The sequence below is a fragment of the Pelophylax lessonae genome, assembly GCF_965119305.1.
Source record: "Pelophylax lessonae genome assembly, chromosome: 4".
Classification (NCBI taxonomy): domain Eukaryota; kingdom Metazoa; phylum Chordata; class Amphibia; order Anura; family Ranidae; genus Pelophylax; species Pelophylax lessonae.
In genome coordinates, this window is record NC_138771.1 from 132,126,710 (window position 1) to 132,142,848 (window position 16,139).

The 16,139-nt window shown below is 44.0% G+C and overlaps 1 protein-coding gene across 1 annotated transcript in view; it reads left to right on the forward strand.

Moving 5' to 3' along the window:
* The window catches only part of NPTN (neuroplastin), a 200,430-nt gene that overhangs the window by 69,940 nt on the left and 114,351 nt on the right, over window positions 1-16,139 (forward strand). The window contains exon 3 of the mRNA XM_082254942.1: window positions 4,271-4,442. Coding sequence (XP_082111068.1) covers window positions 4,271-4,442 — 172 coding nt within the window. The remainder of the gene's footprint in view (window positions 1-4,270; window positions 4,443-16,139) is intronic.

Below are 16,139 nucleotides of genomic sequence, written 5' to 3' on the forward strand. Positions count from 1 at the left end.
AGGACAGCCCCCTGTAGGTGTGTCTATACAAAGGTTTTGTGATTTATTTCTAACAAAATCTTCTGCCTAGCTTACTCCTGTGAAGAAGGCCAATACCCCCAGACTTGCAGACTGAATGAGTGGGCGGCGACTGTCCGGACTCTGAGAAAATAATTTTACGGTAAGTTCTTACAAAAATTCAATTTTTGCTTCAGGCAAGTCTTAAGGGCAAACAGAGGCTGTGTGGGTTAAGCATCAGGAACTACTTTCATTAAAATGGTTGAACACATTACTGTCTTCCCCTCTTCCCATTTGATTACCAGGGAAGGGGTCTAAACACCATTACAGTTCCAGTGCGGCCTGCTATGTTTCCCTCAAGGGCCTGAAAACTGACAGCCTGGCACATTTCCCCTGCTTGAGGCCAACATCCAATTCGCTTGTCAGGAAATTGTGACCGGCTCTCTATGGAGCCCTGTTGACATTTCTCTGGAGTGGCTCTGGTGCGAATAGCACAGGAGCCCTGTGTGTCTTCTGGTCCGTTTCAGGTCCGAATTCAGTCAGAGATTCGGACTGAAATCGGACCTGAAACAGTGAACAGGGACGCACCGGACCCCTGCTATGAGCCGCTCCATGCGGCAGTGTAAACCCAGCCTAAGTCTTTCTTAGCGCTGTTGGGTGTGACCTTCCCCTCAGCCTTCTCCCTGCATGATTTCAATTCAGTTATGCAGTTTGTAACTTCTACTAGTTACTAGTCTGGGATCTGTTAGGCTCCATGTACACGGGACGCTGGAAATGGCTGTTTAGGAGCAGTTGGGCGTTTTTTTCAGAAGCCCCTGAACCCATCTACATTTTCTTATCTGTCCATGTACACCAGGTCGTTTACAGTCATTTGCAGGCAGTTGCATTCAGGGACTGTTTTTAGAACGCAATTATTTCCGTTTGAACGTGTGTTTCCCGGCGTTTCAAACGCACAAACGTGTCCGAACGCGATGACCCGCGTTTAGCGTTCGCGTTTTTCCATTTTAAAGGGGAATCATTTTTTTGACCTCTAGGAACGCTTCTAAACGTAAACGCGGGTACAAACGCGACAGATCGGAGTGTCAAACGTCCTAAAAATTCCAGCATTCAAAGGGACTTTTAACAACGTCCTGTGTACATGGAGCCTTAGAGGCCCTAAGACTTCAAAAACTTTTCCCGGTGCTCACCCCACGCAAAGACGACATGTACAGAGACTGGGAATCTCCTGATAAATTATTCACATTTCCCAAAAATTTTCCATTCCATTGTTGTGTTTTGGAGCCCTGAAAAAGGTGGCCGAGTCTCCCTGTTAATCCAGAAGTGTTACGTCTTAACCACTTGCCATCACTGCACTGCCTATTTACGTTGGCAATGTGGCTCTCCCAGGCAAAACCATTTTAATAAATGTCATCTGCCTGGTAGTCCACTAGGGGGCGTGTGCGCGCCCCCGGCGGCACGCTCCTGCCCCCGATCGTCAATGGGGAAGCCAGTGCGGGTGTCGGGTGGCTCAGATTGCCGCCTGACACCGGCACTCCCCCCCGCTGACAGAGAAGGATGGACGGCTGATGTAAACAGCCGTCCGACCTCCTCCCTCGGATGATCAGAGACCATGCGATCCTGCTATATAGGATCGCATGTCTCTATGATCATTTCAAAAGCATAACCACCCCACAGTTAGAATCACTCCCCAAGGCTTACATTTAACCCCTTGATCACCGATGCATTAACCCCTTCCCTGCCAGTGTCATTATTACAGTAACAGTGCATATTTTTAACACGGATTACTGTAGTAATGTCACTGGTATCCCCAAAAGTGTCAAAAATGTCAGAGGTCCGACCTTTCCGCCGCAATGTCGAAGTCACGCAAAAAATCGCAGAAAAAAAAAATTACAAATCTTTCCCGTAGCTGGTAAACGCAATAACGTTTGCGCAAACCAATCAAAATACTTATTTTTGGTAAAAAAATGTAGCAGAAAACAAATTGGCCTACAATGTTAAATTGATTTTTACATTTTTTTTTTGGGGAATGTTATGTAGCAGAATGTGAAAAAATATTGTTTTTTTTTCATAATTGTCGCTCTTTTTTGTTTATAGCGCAAAAAATAAAAATTGCACAGGTGATCAAATACCAAAAGAAAGCTCTATTTGTGGGAAAAAAGACGTCCATTTCGTGTCGCACGACCGCGCAATTGTCCGTTAAAGTAGCGCAGTGCCGAATTGCAAAATAGGGACTGGTCAATGAGCAGTAAAATCTTCCGGTCTTAAAGTGGTTAAGCACTGCCATATTCTCTTACAAGAATACTATTTTTTTAGGGATTCTAGAAGTAAAATATTCTTTTGAAAACCTTGTTTTCTCTGTCAAACCATGTATTGTAACCTGCCAGGTCTATGATGTTAGTCTGTCAAACACTAAGGAATCGGATAAAATTTGTTACGGAGTAACTTCCATGTACATGCAGGAAAACTTGGTTGAAATGTTGGTTTGTGAAACATGCATGTAAAACGCACACCCTCCGAGGGTCAGTGTCTTTTTTTTTTTTTTTTTTTTTTAACTGCATTGGACACCCTAATCATGGATGTAAAGGGGTAAGAGTTAGGGATCAACCGATATAGTTTTTTCAGGGCCGATACCGATTTTCCTTTTCTTCAGGGCCGATAGCCAATATTGGGTGCCGATATTCTGTACATTTTTAAAGCTTTTATTTTTACACTGTCCTTTTTATTTATTTATTTATTTTTTTACATTTTTTATTTATCACTTTTATTGCTGTCACAAGGAATGTAAACATCCCTTTAGACAGTAATGGGCAGTGACAGGTACGGTTTATGGAGAGGTCTGGGGTGTATAAGACCCCAAACCCCTCCTCTGCACTTAAAAGCATTCAAAACGCCAAGTTTGGCTGTTTTGAATACTGTCATTTTTATTTATTTATTTTTTTAATCTGGCACCTCTAATAGTTCAGTAACCGGAAGTGTTGTCATGAAATTGCTTCCGGGTTACATCGGAGACCCGATAGACGTCTATTCGTCTTTGTTCGGGTCTTCAGCCAGCCAGCGGAGGTGCCAGCTGGTCGTTTGGGCCCCCCCCGGGGGACAGGAGAAACCGGGCGGTGTAACAGAAGGGGGGGCGCAAGCGTCCGTCCCATCCCGCTGCTTGTAATAACAGCCGAGCAGCTTCTTAGTAAGTACTTATCTACTCCCTGTAAAAAAAGCCTAGCCCCCATAAATACCTAATTAGTTTGAAAAATGCCACTAGTCTATATAGTTCAACCAATTAAAGAACAGAATGTAAACATCCCTTGTAATAGAAATAGGCATGAAAGGACCTCTGTATTGTGAGATCTTGGGCGGAAAAGACCTCAAACCTCATAAGTACAATAAAAAAGAAAAAAAAAATTGTTAAAAAAAAAAAAAAAAAAATCGGCTCTTTAAACCGGTTGCTAGGCAACGACGTTTGGCGTCGCTCCGGTCCTCCAAGACCATGGAGTCGAGTGGGGGCCATCTTGCCATCACTCGACTTTCTGTCTCGGAGGATCTGGGACCGGATCGTTTTCTCCGCTGCCGGCGGGTCCTCCGTAAGCGGGGAAACTGGCCGGGATGCGGCGGGAGGAGGGCACCATGCCATAACCCCGGTATTTAGTATTTAACGAGCGACGTGAATAGTCACTGGGCGGTCGGTAAGTGGTTACATTGTGAGCATCCAGGTGGAATATTCAGTTGCTATTAACAATACTACAAAATCTACAAAAGCTAGATTAATTTGAAAATAATTTCCTACATCGTCTTCAGTAATTACCCCCCCTCCCCCATTGCCAGTAACTACCTGTTAGGTTTCCTGGGTCTTTTTACTGCATACTACTAGCAGATTTTTGGTTTATGGGATTATGCTAAATTATGAAAATAGAGAAGGCGCTCCTGTCTTCAGCAATTGTAATATGTAGTTGCTTTGCCATATTCAGGCTTGTGATATTTAAACCTTGTTTCATGGGAACGCCTTCAAATCTACAGGATTGAAATTCAGTATTAAAATAGTAAAATGAGTGTATGAGCTTTGAGTCTTGGGGACTTCATTGTATATAGTTCTATGTTGTCTTTTGACACCTGTGCCTTCATTATTTGTTTGTCAATGTCCCTGTGTGTTATAATAAATGTGCTCTTGCGAAATTGGCCATATTCCCAATGTAAAGGGAGGGTATATACTGTCCAAAACAAAATATTAGCCTTTGTCTTGTGACTAATATTAATTATCACTACTGACATATTATTCTTTCAGGGCCATTGATCAATGCCAGTGAAGATGTTTTCATAAAGACTGGCTCCATTTTGTTACAGTGTAACCTCACCCAAAACGGAAGCCTTGGGTCCGTTAATGTAACTTACTGGACCAAGAATGGATTGGAGATAACGGACTCTCGGAAAAGAGATTCATCCACTATGGAATACAAGTAAGTGTGCGATAGCCATATAGCCTTTCCAGGCCATAGGCATGTTGACATAACATAGGCAAGGTCCTAATTTATATGCTGAGACTAATATACCAACAGCAATGTGAGTGCCCAAACATTTGGGAAGGGGGTAGTCAAAGCTTTCTAGATTGGAACACTGTTGTCATTTGTGAGAGGGATTGGCTACAAATACATGCACTACTTTTTCATGCAGCTGACCATTTGATGCCGTCGATTCTGATGTTTGGAATTAAATGCTGGAACAGAAATGACAAATCACTGTATCTAAAACAAGAGAAAATGTTGGCTTGACAGTCAGAATTTTCCCACCCATTCTATCACTTTCACCTTCTGTTTGATCCTTCAAAACAGTTGAAAGCAAACCAAATGCTATTGATAAACTTATAACTTTTTGCTAGATTTTATATTGGCCAGTTGAAATGTTTTGTGTTCCTTATTTCTGTTTGGACATTTCAAACCCTAATTTTTTAATTTATTTTTTGCAACTGCATTGTTTATTCTCCTTTATTTACTTACAAATATATATCAGTCCTAGCTTATGACTACAAGCCATAATAATAAATGAAGTGTTCCAATAAATCAAGCGAAAAATTCATGTGAATATAATAAAATTGTGAAAATCAACTCGGTGTTGTATAGTCCTCTTATTAACCACCAAGATCATTCACCATGTGCCCAGTGCTTATCTTAAAAAAAAGATCCCCAGAAAGTATTGACCTCTAACAAAGTAGGTCATATACTGCTTCCTCAAGGTCAAAGTTCAAATTTTAATTTTTTTTTTCCTCTAAATTCCAGCTTACCAATATACCATTAATGTACTTCAGAAAAGAGGTACATGCTACAGAAAAGAAAACCCGTAATCTTCTAGGACAGGCAGCCTCTCGTCTCCTATAGAAAACTCATCCATTACCTTCCGCTAACTCTCCTGGTGTTTAGGACGGAAAGCTGTTAGTAAACTAAGAAAGTAGTTCAGCAGCTGACCCCATTAAACGCACACCCTGCCTAAATGCCCCTTAAGCTACTATGCTACGTTTGTCGTCGTCGTGCTAAGAGCTGGCCATTGAAATGAATGGGCTGCCCTATGTGTGTTGCAGGAAAAACCCCAAAAAACAAGTGCTCCCACTACACTGTGAATGGGGCATGAAAGTAAAATTGGTGCATTCTACACTCCCCTTCCCTGAGCTGGACCTGGAATACAAGAGAATTGACAGCTGAATGTCTCCCTCCCATGTACATGTATAAAGCTAGCCATACACTATGTAATCTTGATTGTACAATTTCCATTAGATTTACCAAAACTACGCAATGGAAGAACCCACCTGAACTATCCATTCGATTTGTATCAAGGTAGGCCCTTGCACTTTATAATAGATCGAAAGGAGATTGTACAGAATGTATACTGTATGGCCACTTTAAAGGGAGTAATAGGAAAGTGGGTGGAAATGAGAGGTGGTACAGGAATGAGGGAAGTGTTGTCCAGAGTTGTAAAACGCCCTGTTCTGTGATGCAGTACGGCAGTGCATGATGAGATATGAAGTTCCTGGAAGTCACATGATAATACAGAGCGGTCTCATAATGCATTTTTTACAATCTGGAACTGAGAAATCTAAAGCTTCCATGGACTAGGTAAGAGAGAAGCACATTGGGATGGCTTGGGCACAAAGGACATTAGAAAAGGCTTCTATTTATTATGAAAAGTGACATTTTGCATGAAAAGGTGACTTTAGCCTTGAAAGTCGAGGCAGAGGCAGTGCATGTATCATGGGTTGGATAGCTGCTCCATCCCTAGTAAATTGAAAACGAAAGGTATCCCCCATGGGACTTTGTTGCATCAATAGGAATCAAAGTAATTTTTTTTTTTTATAGAAATGTTTATTGTACAATGGGTTAAAAAATCTGTTCTATACGATCAGTATTCTTATCTAGTAAATATCATCTCATGCTTGCCTCGCAGGGAGCAGAGCTAAATACTTGTAAAGTAATTGTATTGCATAGCCACAAAAATCTTCCAACGTATTTCGACTAGATATAGTCTACTTCAGGGGACAATGAGGTGGGAGCAATCCTAGATGGGTAGAGAAAGCATAACAGCGAGTATAAAAAGTCCACTGAATTACAGAAAACAGAATCCATGCAATATTAATATCAACAGATGAGACTCCTATAAATATACCAGATCTAAAGACCATCAGAAGCAGCTGTAGCATGTCCTATTAGGGTCTTGGCATGGAGGCAGGCTCGAGGACCCACATAGGATCAGTGATGATCAGATGGGAGGCAACCAGAGCGAATCCCGCCATGTAAGGCACAGGTTGTATGTCATTAGTATATCCTACATTTAAGTATGCTTGTTATAGTAAATCAATGAAATTCTAAAATAGAACATATCCAATCGATGGTAAGTAGGCATATAGAAAGATATATATGCTGAAATAGAGCAAAAGTATGTAATAGAAGTAACTAAAAACAAATGTATAGAAAGGTATGATGGGGTATTGCTCAATGCAGCAAGGTATGATGAGTGTTTGACACATACCTGATTTAAAGTAGATGAACGTGTAAGAATGGATTTGGTTGTTTCTATAAGCAAAGTATTCCCATGGGGACCTGTAGAGAAACAGAGGTGGAAAAGTATTGTATATCCACCTGTCATCCACCACTGAAATGTTCAAAAGGCTTTGAGGAAGTCACAAGACCTATAGTACATACAACGAGCATCACGCATGTGACCCTGACAGCTAAAATGGAAAGAGTTGAAATGCTTGATTCTGGCAATTAGGGTGGGGGATTCACATGATTGTCCACAGCTGACACCAATCGGATTAATCCCCCCGCGTCCCTAGCGGGGTGCCGTCTCTTCCTGGTGGCATGCGGTAGTTGCTAGTGATGTCACGCGTCTGCGCAGTCCGGCCAGGCTTGATGAATTGACCACCCGGAAGGCAGCGGGAATGTAATGGGAATACCAGTATCGTGGATGTGATGCCCGAATCCACAGGCAACGTCCCCCATGGGAGGCAAGCGTGTGAAAAGGCAAAAGGGGGGTGCGGCCTTCTAAGAACAAACAACCCCCCATGTCTGCGCTAGACGAGTGATGTGTCCCCCCATCCAGGCTAAAGAGCATCCAGGAGGCGGCTTGCAACATTGGCAATATACTGGCTTAGTCTAAGCAAAATAGTTACAGAAATGTATCAAAAGTATTTAAAGAAATATAGTAAATACCCTGAGACATAATAAACATTTTGTTTTTTTATACATAATGAGGAATTTACAGAATGTAATAGGATGTGCTGCAGCTGCTTCTGTTGGTCTTTTTGTATCTGGTTTATTTATGGGAGTCTCATCTGTTCATATTAATAGTGCATGGTTAACTGTTATTGTCTGTAATTCAGTGGAATTTTTATACTCGCTGTTATGCTTTCTCTACCTATCTAGGATTGCTCCCACCTAATTTTTTCCCTGAAGAAGACTATACCTAGTAAAAATGTGTTGGTGGATATGCAATTATTACAATAAGTATTTATCATCTCTGCTCCCTGTGAGGCAAGCGTGAGATCAGGATATGGATTATATAGACCAGATTTTCTCACCTCACCTTCCAGGACAGTCAACGTATGAGAGATGATAGGCTCCTCCCTACCGGAAACACAATCCATATACAATTTGTTAAATGGCCCCACCCTCCCCTTGTCCCTCAGTTTAGATTGTTTTTCTTCCTACAGCGAACCTTTTTTTTTTTTTTTTTTTCTCAGACCTGAAGACTTGGAAGTCTGTGATGGTCCCCCTGTGAGCCAGGTTCAGGAATGCCGGTGAGAGCTGCTTTCTACCTGCCGCCTCCTTAGGCTTCTCACAGGTCGCCCCCATTTGCACAGGCCGTCGGTCACCAGGTGTCCCTCTAGGCCTGTCTTCGGCTATCCAGCAAGTCTCCTCCAGCGGCAAGGAATTCGAAAAGCCCGCCGGACGTGCACCTCAAGCCTCACTGTGAGACCGGATTTTCCGGCGCAGCGTCAGAGGCGGGGCGCCGCCCGGAAGAAGAAAAGTAAAGTAGAGGAGACGCCGGACCCGCTTGCTAGCCGGAGAGCAGACTCCCAGGCCCCAGGAGCCCGGACAGCTGCAGTGGAAATGAAGCCTATTTCAACCCACCTCAGGGAGAAGGAGGAGGGAAGGCCGGTTCAGGTGACTGCAGCCAAACCCAGGTTGGAGCCGGGTAAGTGCTGACTGTCTGATTGCATTTGTTAATTGCTGCCATTAACGATATCCCTGGATGGTCCTTTCCCCTGACCCTAGTCGGACCCATATTTCCATCCTTTCTATGGTTCTGTCTTTATGGAAGAGTGATACCTTGTCCTATTTGTTTGTATCTTCTCTTCCAGAATCCCAGATCGGTCTACAAGAGACCTCTAGTACAGTACCCCCCTTATCAACAGGTGCTGGTACCTCAAAAAAGTGTGGTAATTGCGAGGATAGATTATCTAGCTCCCACCCACACTAAACCTTTCTGCTACAAATGCATCAATAAATTAGACGGTAAAGAGGCATCTGGATTAATGAGAGATTTTTTTTTTTTTTTAAATCCGTCCAGGAGGAAATGCTGGCTATGGCTACAATAGTCATTTCGTTCCTTGGTGGCTTCCCCCCAAGTCACAGAGCCCAGTGAACCCATCCTTAAGGAAGGTGTCTCTTCCCAGGAAAGCTCAACTTCCAGGGCAGGTCCTTCTGGGTTTCTACCAGTATCCCAGAACCTCCCCCCCCCCCAGCACAGCCAGAGGGGAAGAAAGGTTGACAATTGAGGCAAGACCGCTCAGACTCCAAAACCAGTTCAGAAGGTGAGGGAGAAAGGGACTCAGAAAGTGAAGCAGAAGACTCAGGAGTAAATAGGAATCTATTCGGGTTGGAAGATATGCAGGGACTCCTTCAGGCAATTTATGCCTCAGAAGAGATTCCTTAACCCCTGAAGGAATCTTCAGCACAGGACAGAATGTATAAGGGGCTAGGAAAGAGCCCTTCAAGGGTTTTACCAGTGCATCAATTCTTGAAGGGATTAATCCTTCAAGAGTGGCAGTTTCCAGAAAGCAAATCAGTTAAACCAAAGTCGTGGAAAAGAAGGTTCCCCTTTTAAAGAGGAGGAAAGGTTTCTAAAAAACCCAAAACTGGATGCCCCACTGTCACAAGTAACAGAGGTCTGACCTCTCCTTTGTGGATTCAGGCAATATCAAGGATGTAATGAACCGAAAGGCAGAGTCCTTACTGAAAAAGGCTTCAGCAATGGCCCTTGCCCTAGCAGCATCTTGTGTGGCAAGAAATGCTAACTGTTGGGTGAAAAGACTGACTAAGCACCTGTCACAAGTTAAAACCCAAGACCTACAGGACTCCGTCAGGTCTGTGGAATCAGTAATAGCCTCAGCTAAGGCGTGGGCTCTTCTGAATTCAGCCAGAAGGGCCATCTGACTTAAAAAAATGGGAAGGCTACTTCACATTAAAAACCAAGCTCTGTGGTTTGAGGGGTCATTACTCTTCGGGTCAGACCTAGACAATGTTCTGACCAGATCCTCAGAGAGGGGGAAAAAGTTTCCTGCCGAACCCAGAAGTGATGGAGGCAGAACAATTTTTTCGTGGCCCCCTAGGGCAAAGGCAGCAAAAAAACAGGAAAGAACCTGCTAGAAGATGGGGCTTTGGAAGAGGTAGACAAAGAAATAATTTGCTTTTTCCCTCGGCCTGCGCAAGAGATAAGTGACGCCAGGATCAAAGAGGGGGGCAGACTAAGTCAATTTTTGCCCTAATGGGAAGAAATTGCAGTGACCCCTTATATCCACTCCCTCATAAAGGGTTATCGCCTGCAGTTTACATCAAATCCCCCCAACGATAACTCTTACCCATCCTCCTATGGAGGTTCAAAAAAGGGAAGCCCTGTTACAGGGGATTGAGAAACTGGAAGAGCAGTTAGTGATAGTCCCTGTACCAGAAGTTCAGCTCTTCCAAGGCTTTTTCTCCCATGTTTGTGGTTCCCAAACCCTCGGGAAAACATTGCTTCATAATCAACGTAAAAAACTTGAACAAGTTTCTACTTTACAAAAAGTTTTCAATGGAAACCATTTATTCAGAACGCTAAAACCTACTGAAAGATGTATTCATGACTACCCTTCATCTCAGAGATGCATACCTGCATGTTCCTATTCATCAGGAACAACACGCCTTTCTGAGATTTGCGGTAGTTACCAAAGAGGGAACAGCACACTGGCAGTTCAGGGCACTTCCCTTTGGGTTAGCAACCAGCCCAAGAATTTTTGCAAAAACTCTAGCAGATGCAGTGGTCCATCGCCAGGGTATAGCCTTAAACCCCTATCTGGACAATCTGCTGATTTTTGGCACATCAGCAGACCAGGTGAACTCAGACACTCGGCAGGTGATAAAATTCCTACAAAAACTAAGCTGGCTAATCAGCCTAGAAAAATCTTCTCTGGAACCAACCCAGGTGCAAACCTATCTGGGGTACTGTATAGACTCAACGGTACAAAGGCTCTTTTTTCCCCTGGAAAAAGTGGAAAAAATAGTCTCTGCAGTAGGAACTCTCAAAAGCGCATCTCTTGATCCAGGAGAGAAATCCTAAGGGTCCTAGGACTGATGTCAGCCAGCATTCCAGCGGTTGTCTGGGCTCAGCTCCACTCAAGAGACCTTCAGTTCTTCCACCTGTCGTCCTGGGACAGGAAGATGGAGTCATTAGACAAGACTGTCAACCTCACTCCTCAAGTGCAGGAGTCACTGGAGTGGTGGTTAAACCCAAACAATTTGGGGAGAGGCAGACCATGGGGTCAATGGACCCTGTAAAAACTACCACAGACGTGAGCGCCTAGGGTTGGGGGGCTCACCTAGAAGGGGCCCAAGCTGAAGGGAAGCTGAAGGGATCTGGGACAAACAAGTAGCCCAGGCCTCATCCAACTTCAGGGAGTTGAAAGCAGTGGGAGAAGCACTGAAGGCAATCGAAAGCTGGTCTATATACATTGCCAAGGGGGTACCAGGTCAAATTCCCTCTTAGCATTGACCAAGGAAATTTTAGGGTGGGCCGAAGGGAAGGTAATCTCCCTGCTGGCCATTCACATAATAGGGAGAAACTACTGACAAGCGGACTTCCTCGGTTGTCACCCCATAAGTGAAGGAGAGTGGGAACTAAATCCCAAAATTTTCCAATTGTTGGTCCAAAGGTTCGGGTGCCCGGAGATAAATCATTTGCTGCCCTGCAGGGAAGTAAAAAGATTATTTTCCCTTACACAGGAGAAAGATGTTGGGCCTGGACGCCTTAGCCCAAGCATGGCAGTTCAAGCTGGCTTATGCCTTTCCTCCCCTGGCCCTAATCCACAGAATTCTACAGAAGCCAAGTCTGTCTCCGGACCTGCACCTTATTCAAATTGCCCCTTGGTGGCCAAAGAGAGCATGGTTTGCAATTCTGAAAGCCATGTCAGTAGCTCCCCCCCTGGGAACTCCCAAATCTCCCAGACCTGCTTTCACAGGGTTCGGTTGTGTATCCCAAACCGGAATTTTGTTAGTGAGCGCCAGATCCTAAAAATGAAGGGTTTCTCAGAGTGGTAGACACACTCTTACTGAGCAGAAAACCAGTTTGGAAAAATTTTTGTACCTGGCGTAGGCAGAGAAATGTCGCCTTCACCTCTGTTCCTATGGTCTTGGAATTTTTACAAGATGGAGTAGATAAGGATGTGACAACTAACACCCTTAGGGTACAAATGGCGTCTCTTTCGGTATTTTTGGATGCAAGTCTTGCAAAAGAGCCGTTGGTCAAAAGATTTTTGTTGGCTAGGGAAAGGGCTACCCCTGTTGTGAGAAACAGGTTCCCTCCTTGGGACCTGAAAAGGGTTCTAGAGGTGTTATCTAGTAACCCTTTCAAGCCTATAAAAGAGGTTTCCCTTAAGTTTTTATCACTTAAATTGGCCTTCCTGCTAGCCATCACGAGAGCCAGAAGAGTAGGAGATCTACAAAGTCTATCTATAAAAGAACCCTTTATGTTAATGTTTCCAGACAGGATTGTCCTTAGACCAGATCCTTTGTATTTGCCCAAGGTTGCATCATTCTTTTTACAGAGGACAGGAAATAAATTTACCATCCTTTTGTGACAACCCCAAAAATGAAAAGGAAAAAATTTCACGGTCTTGTTGTGAGAAGGTGTCTTCTCACCTATCTAGACAGGACCAAAGACTTTAGGTCAAATCATCTTCTGGTCCTCCTATTCTGGGCCCAGAAAGGGACTGCAGGCCTCAACCTTCAGTCTCTAGGTGGATTAGACAAGCAATTACCATGTCTTATGAGGTCTCAGGTGTTCCTGCACCAGCAAAACTAAAAGCACACTCAACAAGAGCCCTGGCAACATCCTGGGCCGAAAAAACTGGAGCATCCTGGGAACAGATCCGCAGTGCAGCCACCTGGTCCAGTCGTGACACGTTCCTGAAACATTACCGTGTTGAAGTGCTGTCTCAACAAGACCTAGCCTTTGGACGAAAGGTCTTACAGGCAGTGGTCCCGCCCTAAGGTAGGCCTATGGATAATCGATTATCCTTTCATACGTTGGCCGTCCTGGAAGGTGAGGTGAGAAAACCTACCGTTGGTAGACTGGTAACGGTGTTTCTACGAACCTTCCAGAACGGCCGGCCGGCCTACTTCCCGCCCTGTTTTATGGGTGTGGTAAGAATGTATAACATAGGTGGTAGGTACCTATAGAATTGTAAGAACACTTCCCTTGGAATTGGTTGTGGAAGAAACTCTTTTACAACTGAGGACAAGGGGAAGGGTGGGGCCTTTATACAAATTGTACATGGATTGTGTTTCTGGTAGGGAGGAGCCTATCTCTCATACGTTGGCCATCCTGGAAGGTTTGTAGAAACACCGCTACCGGCCTACTAACGGTAGTTTTTTTTAATCCCATTGTACAATAAACATTTTATATTTGTATTGAAATTGATTTTGATGAATTTGATTCCTATCGCTGCGTCAAAGTCACATGGGAGATATTTGGACCTCCTTGCTCCACCACTGGTCTCCCTCCAGAGGCATTTATGATCAATATTAACATAAAAAAACCTCTTGTAGTGTTGTAGTTCAATATCAAATGTAAATATCACTCACAGATTATAAAATGTATAACCACAGATTTTATATTACTGTGGCTCACCAGATGTAAATGACCCGCTTTTCAACCATGTGAGTCACTAAAATCATCTACACCTAGATCAGGTTACCTGCATATAATGAGTAAAGGAAAGGTCCACCAGAGAGAATGAGAATGGACTCCTATTCTTAGAATAAGTCGCATACAAGCTCTTTTGGATATCAAAAAAAAAAAAAATAATAAAATCCTCCAGTTTTCCTCCACTTTACAACAGGAACAAAACAGGGTCCCAGTTCAGAACAGAACTTGGCTTAGCTTAACAAAATGAAATGCTCCCTTTTGCGTACGTATCATTAAAACCAAAGCGCTTTTATTGCATCAATATTACTCTGGATCCTCCTTCTCGGGTCCTTCATTGCTGCTCCTAGCCCCTTCCTCCTGTCGAGTGCCCCCCACAGCAAGCAGCTTGCTATGGGGGCACCCAAGCTGAGCTGCCGCTCGTGTCTATTCAGACACTGAGTGGTTTCGACCCCCCCCACCCCCTCTCTCTCCTTATTGGATAACTGAATTCGACAGCTGCTGGACCAAATGGAGCCGCAGCTGTGTCCCAGCCAATCAGGAGATAGAGTCCCAGGCCACGGCTGGACTCGTAGGCATTGGTGGACCTCAGGTAAGTATTTGGGGGGGATGCTGGGGATTTTGCTACACCCAGAAAGTTTTTTTTTATCTTAACTTAATGCAAAGAATGCATGAAGATAAGCAACCTTCTGACTTTACAAGTACTTTAAGGCCATTTCTGACACTTGTTAAAATCAGTATTTTTTGCTAGAAAATTACTCTTAGAACCCCCAAACATATATATATATATATATATATATATATATATACATTTTTTTAGCAAAGACCCTGGAGAATAAAATGGCCGTCGTTGCACTATTTTATGTCACGCTGTATTTCTAAAGTAAAGTTAGCCAAATTTTTTTGTACGTTTTTTGAATGATGTCACGCCAAGTAAATGGATAACTAACATGTTACAGTTTAAAATTGCGCACACTCGTGGAATGGTGACAAACTAGGGTACTTAAAAATCTCCATAGGCGACACCTTAAAACCTTAAATATTTTGAACGGTTACCAATTTAGCGTTGGAGGTGTTTTTTTCCTAGAATCTTTGCTCTCGTTCTCGCGTACCTTGAATCCAGATTTGTACAAATCTTTGTTACTACCAAGTTATCGTTTTGGTGTGGGGCCACTTTCTCTTCATGTTCTCGCTCTCACGATCGTTGCGATACCTCACATGTGAATTGCGTGCGCAACTTGTGTATGCGTTTTCTCTGGTGTAGGAGCACGCTGGGGTTTTTGCTACTAGTACCCGGGTTAACCAATGGAGGTCCCTGGAGCATGTCTCACCACCTGACCCCCTCTCAGACACTGCGGGGCCCTCTTGGTCCCAGTCCGCTTTGTCTGCTATGACGGCGATCCTAGAGTCACTAGTGTCCAAGGTAGATATGGTCCTGAATAACAGGATGGGCAAAAAGCGTCCCCTGCCTTCATCTGCATCCTCGGTTTCCTCAGATTCTTAGGTTGTTCTGGCCGCCGCAGACGCGAGTCTCCCTACTAGGTCTGCGTACACGCACCCGGAGTACTCTGATAGTGAGGATGATTCCTCTTCCACTATGACCGCACATAAAAAGGCACTAGTAAATGCACTGAATGCCTCAGTGCGGGAAACTTTAAAACTGAAGGATGCAGCTGCTGCTGTGTCGGAGCCGCAGGTACATTTCGGTATCTGCAGATCCTCAAAGGTGGCAAAGGTTTTCCCCTTTCCCACCTATTTTAACAAAATTGTCGCAAGTCAGTGGGGTTTCCATAAACGCTCTGCGCGCCTAAGCATTTCGGTAGAAGGTATCCTTTTGAAGAGTCCCTGTAAAAAAAAAAAAAAAAAAAAAAACCTAAGTACCGCCAGTGGTAGATTCTCAGGTTTCCAGGTTAAATAAAGCCACCCTTCTCCTGGTGAGAGACTTTCCGTCTTTAAAGACCCTTTTGACAAGAGAGCTGAAATTTTGGTCCGACACCTTTTTACCTTGGCCGGTTCCACCCTTAGACCGATGTTTACCATAAATTCAGTTTCCCAGACGGAATGAGCTTTTGCACCAGGATTTGGAAGGGGAACAGATTTACCCTAACTTCGCAGAGCTGGCGGACCAGTTGGTCCAAGAGTGGCAGTTCATCTATGATGCGTCTCCGGATGCAGCTCCCTTAGCATGCAGGGTTTCTGTAACAGCGGGGATTCTTCAGCGAATGATATGGCTAAAATACTGATATGCGGACCAGGCTTCCAAAGAAGGTCCTGTCTGGTCTGATCTCCCTTTTTTAGGAGATTGCCTGTCTGGAACTTTTCATGGATGAGATCATTACGGGTCTTACAGGGGGTAAGAGTACTCCTCCCGCAGGCTACCAAGAGCAAGGAGTCTTGTCGCCGTGGCCCCTTCTTCTCGGCCCACAAGCGGCCCTTTTGTTCCTCCGGATCTCAGGACAAGGGATCAACAAAACCATTTCAAACCCCCT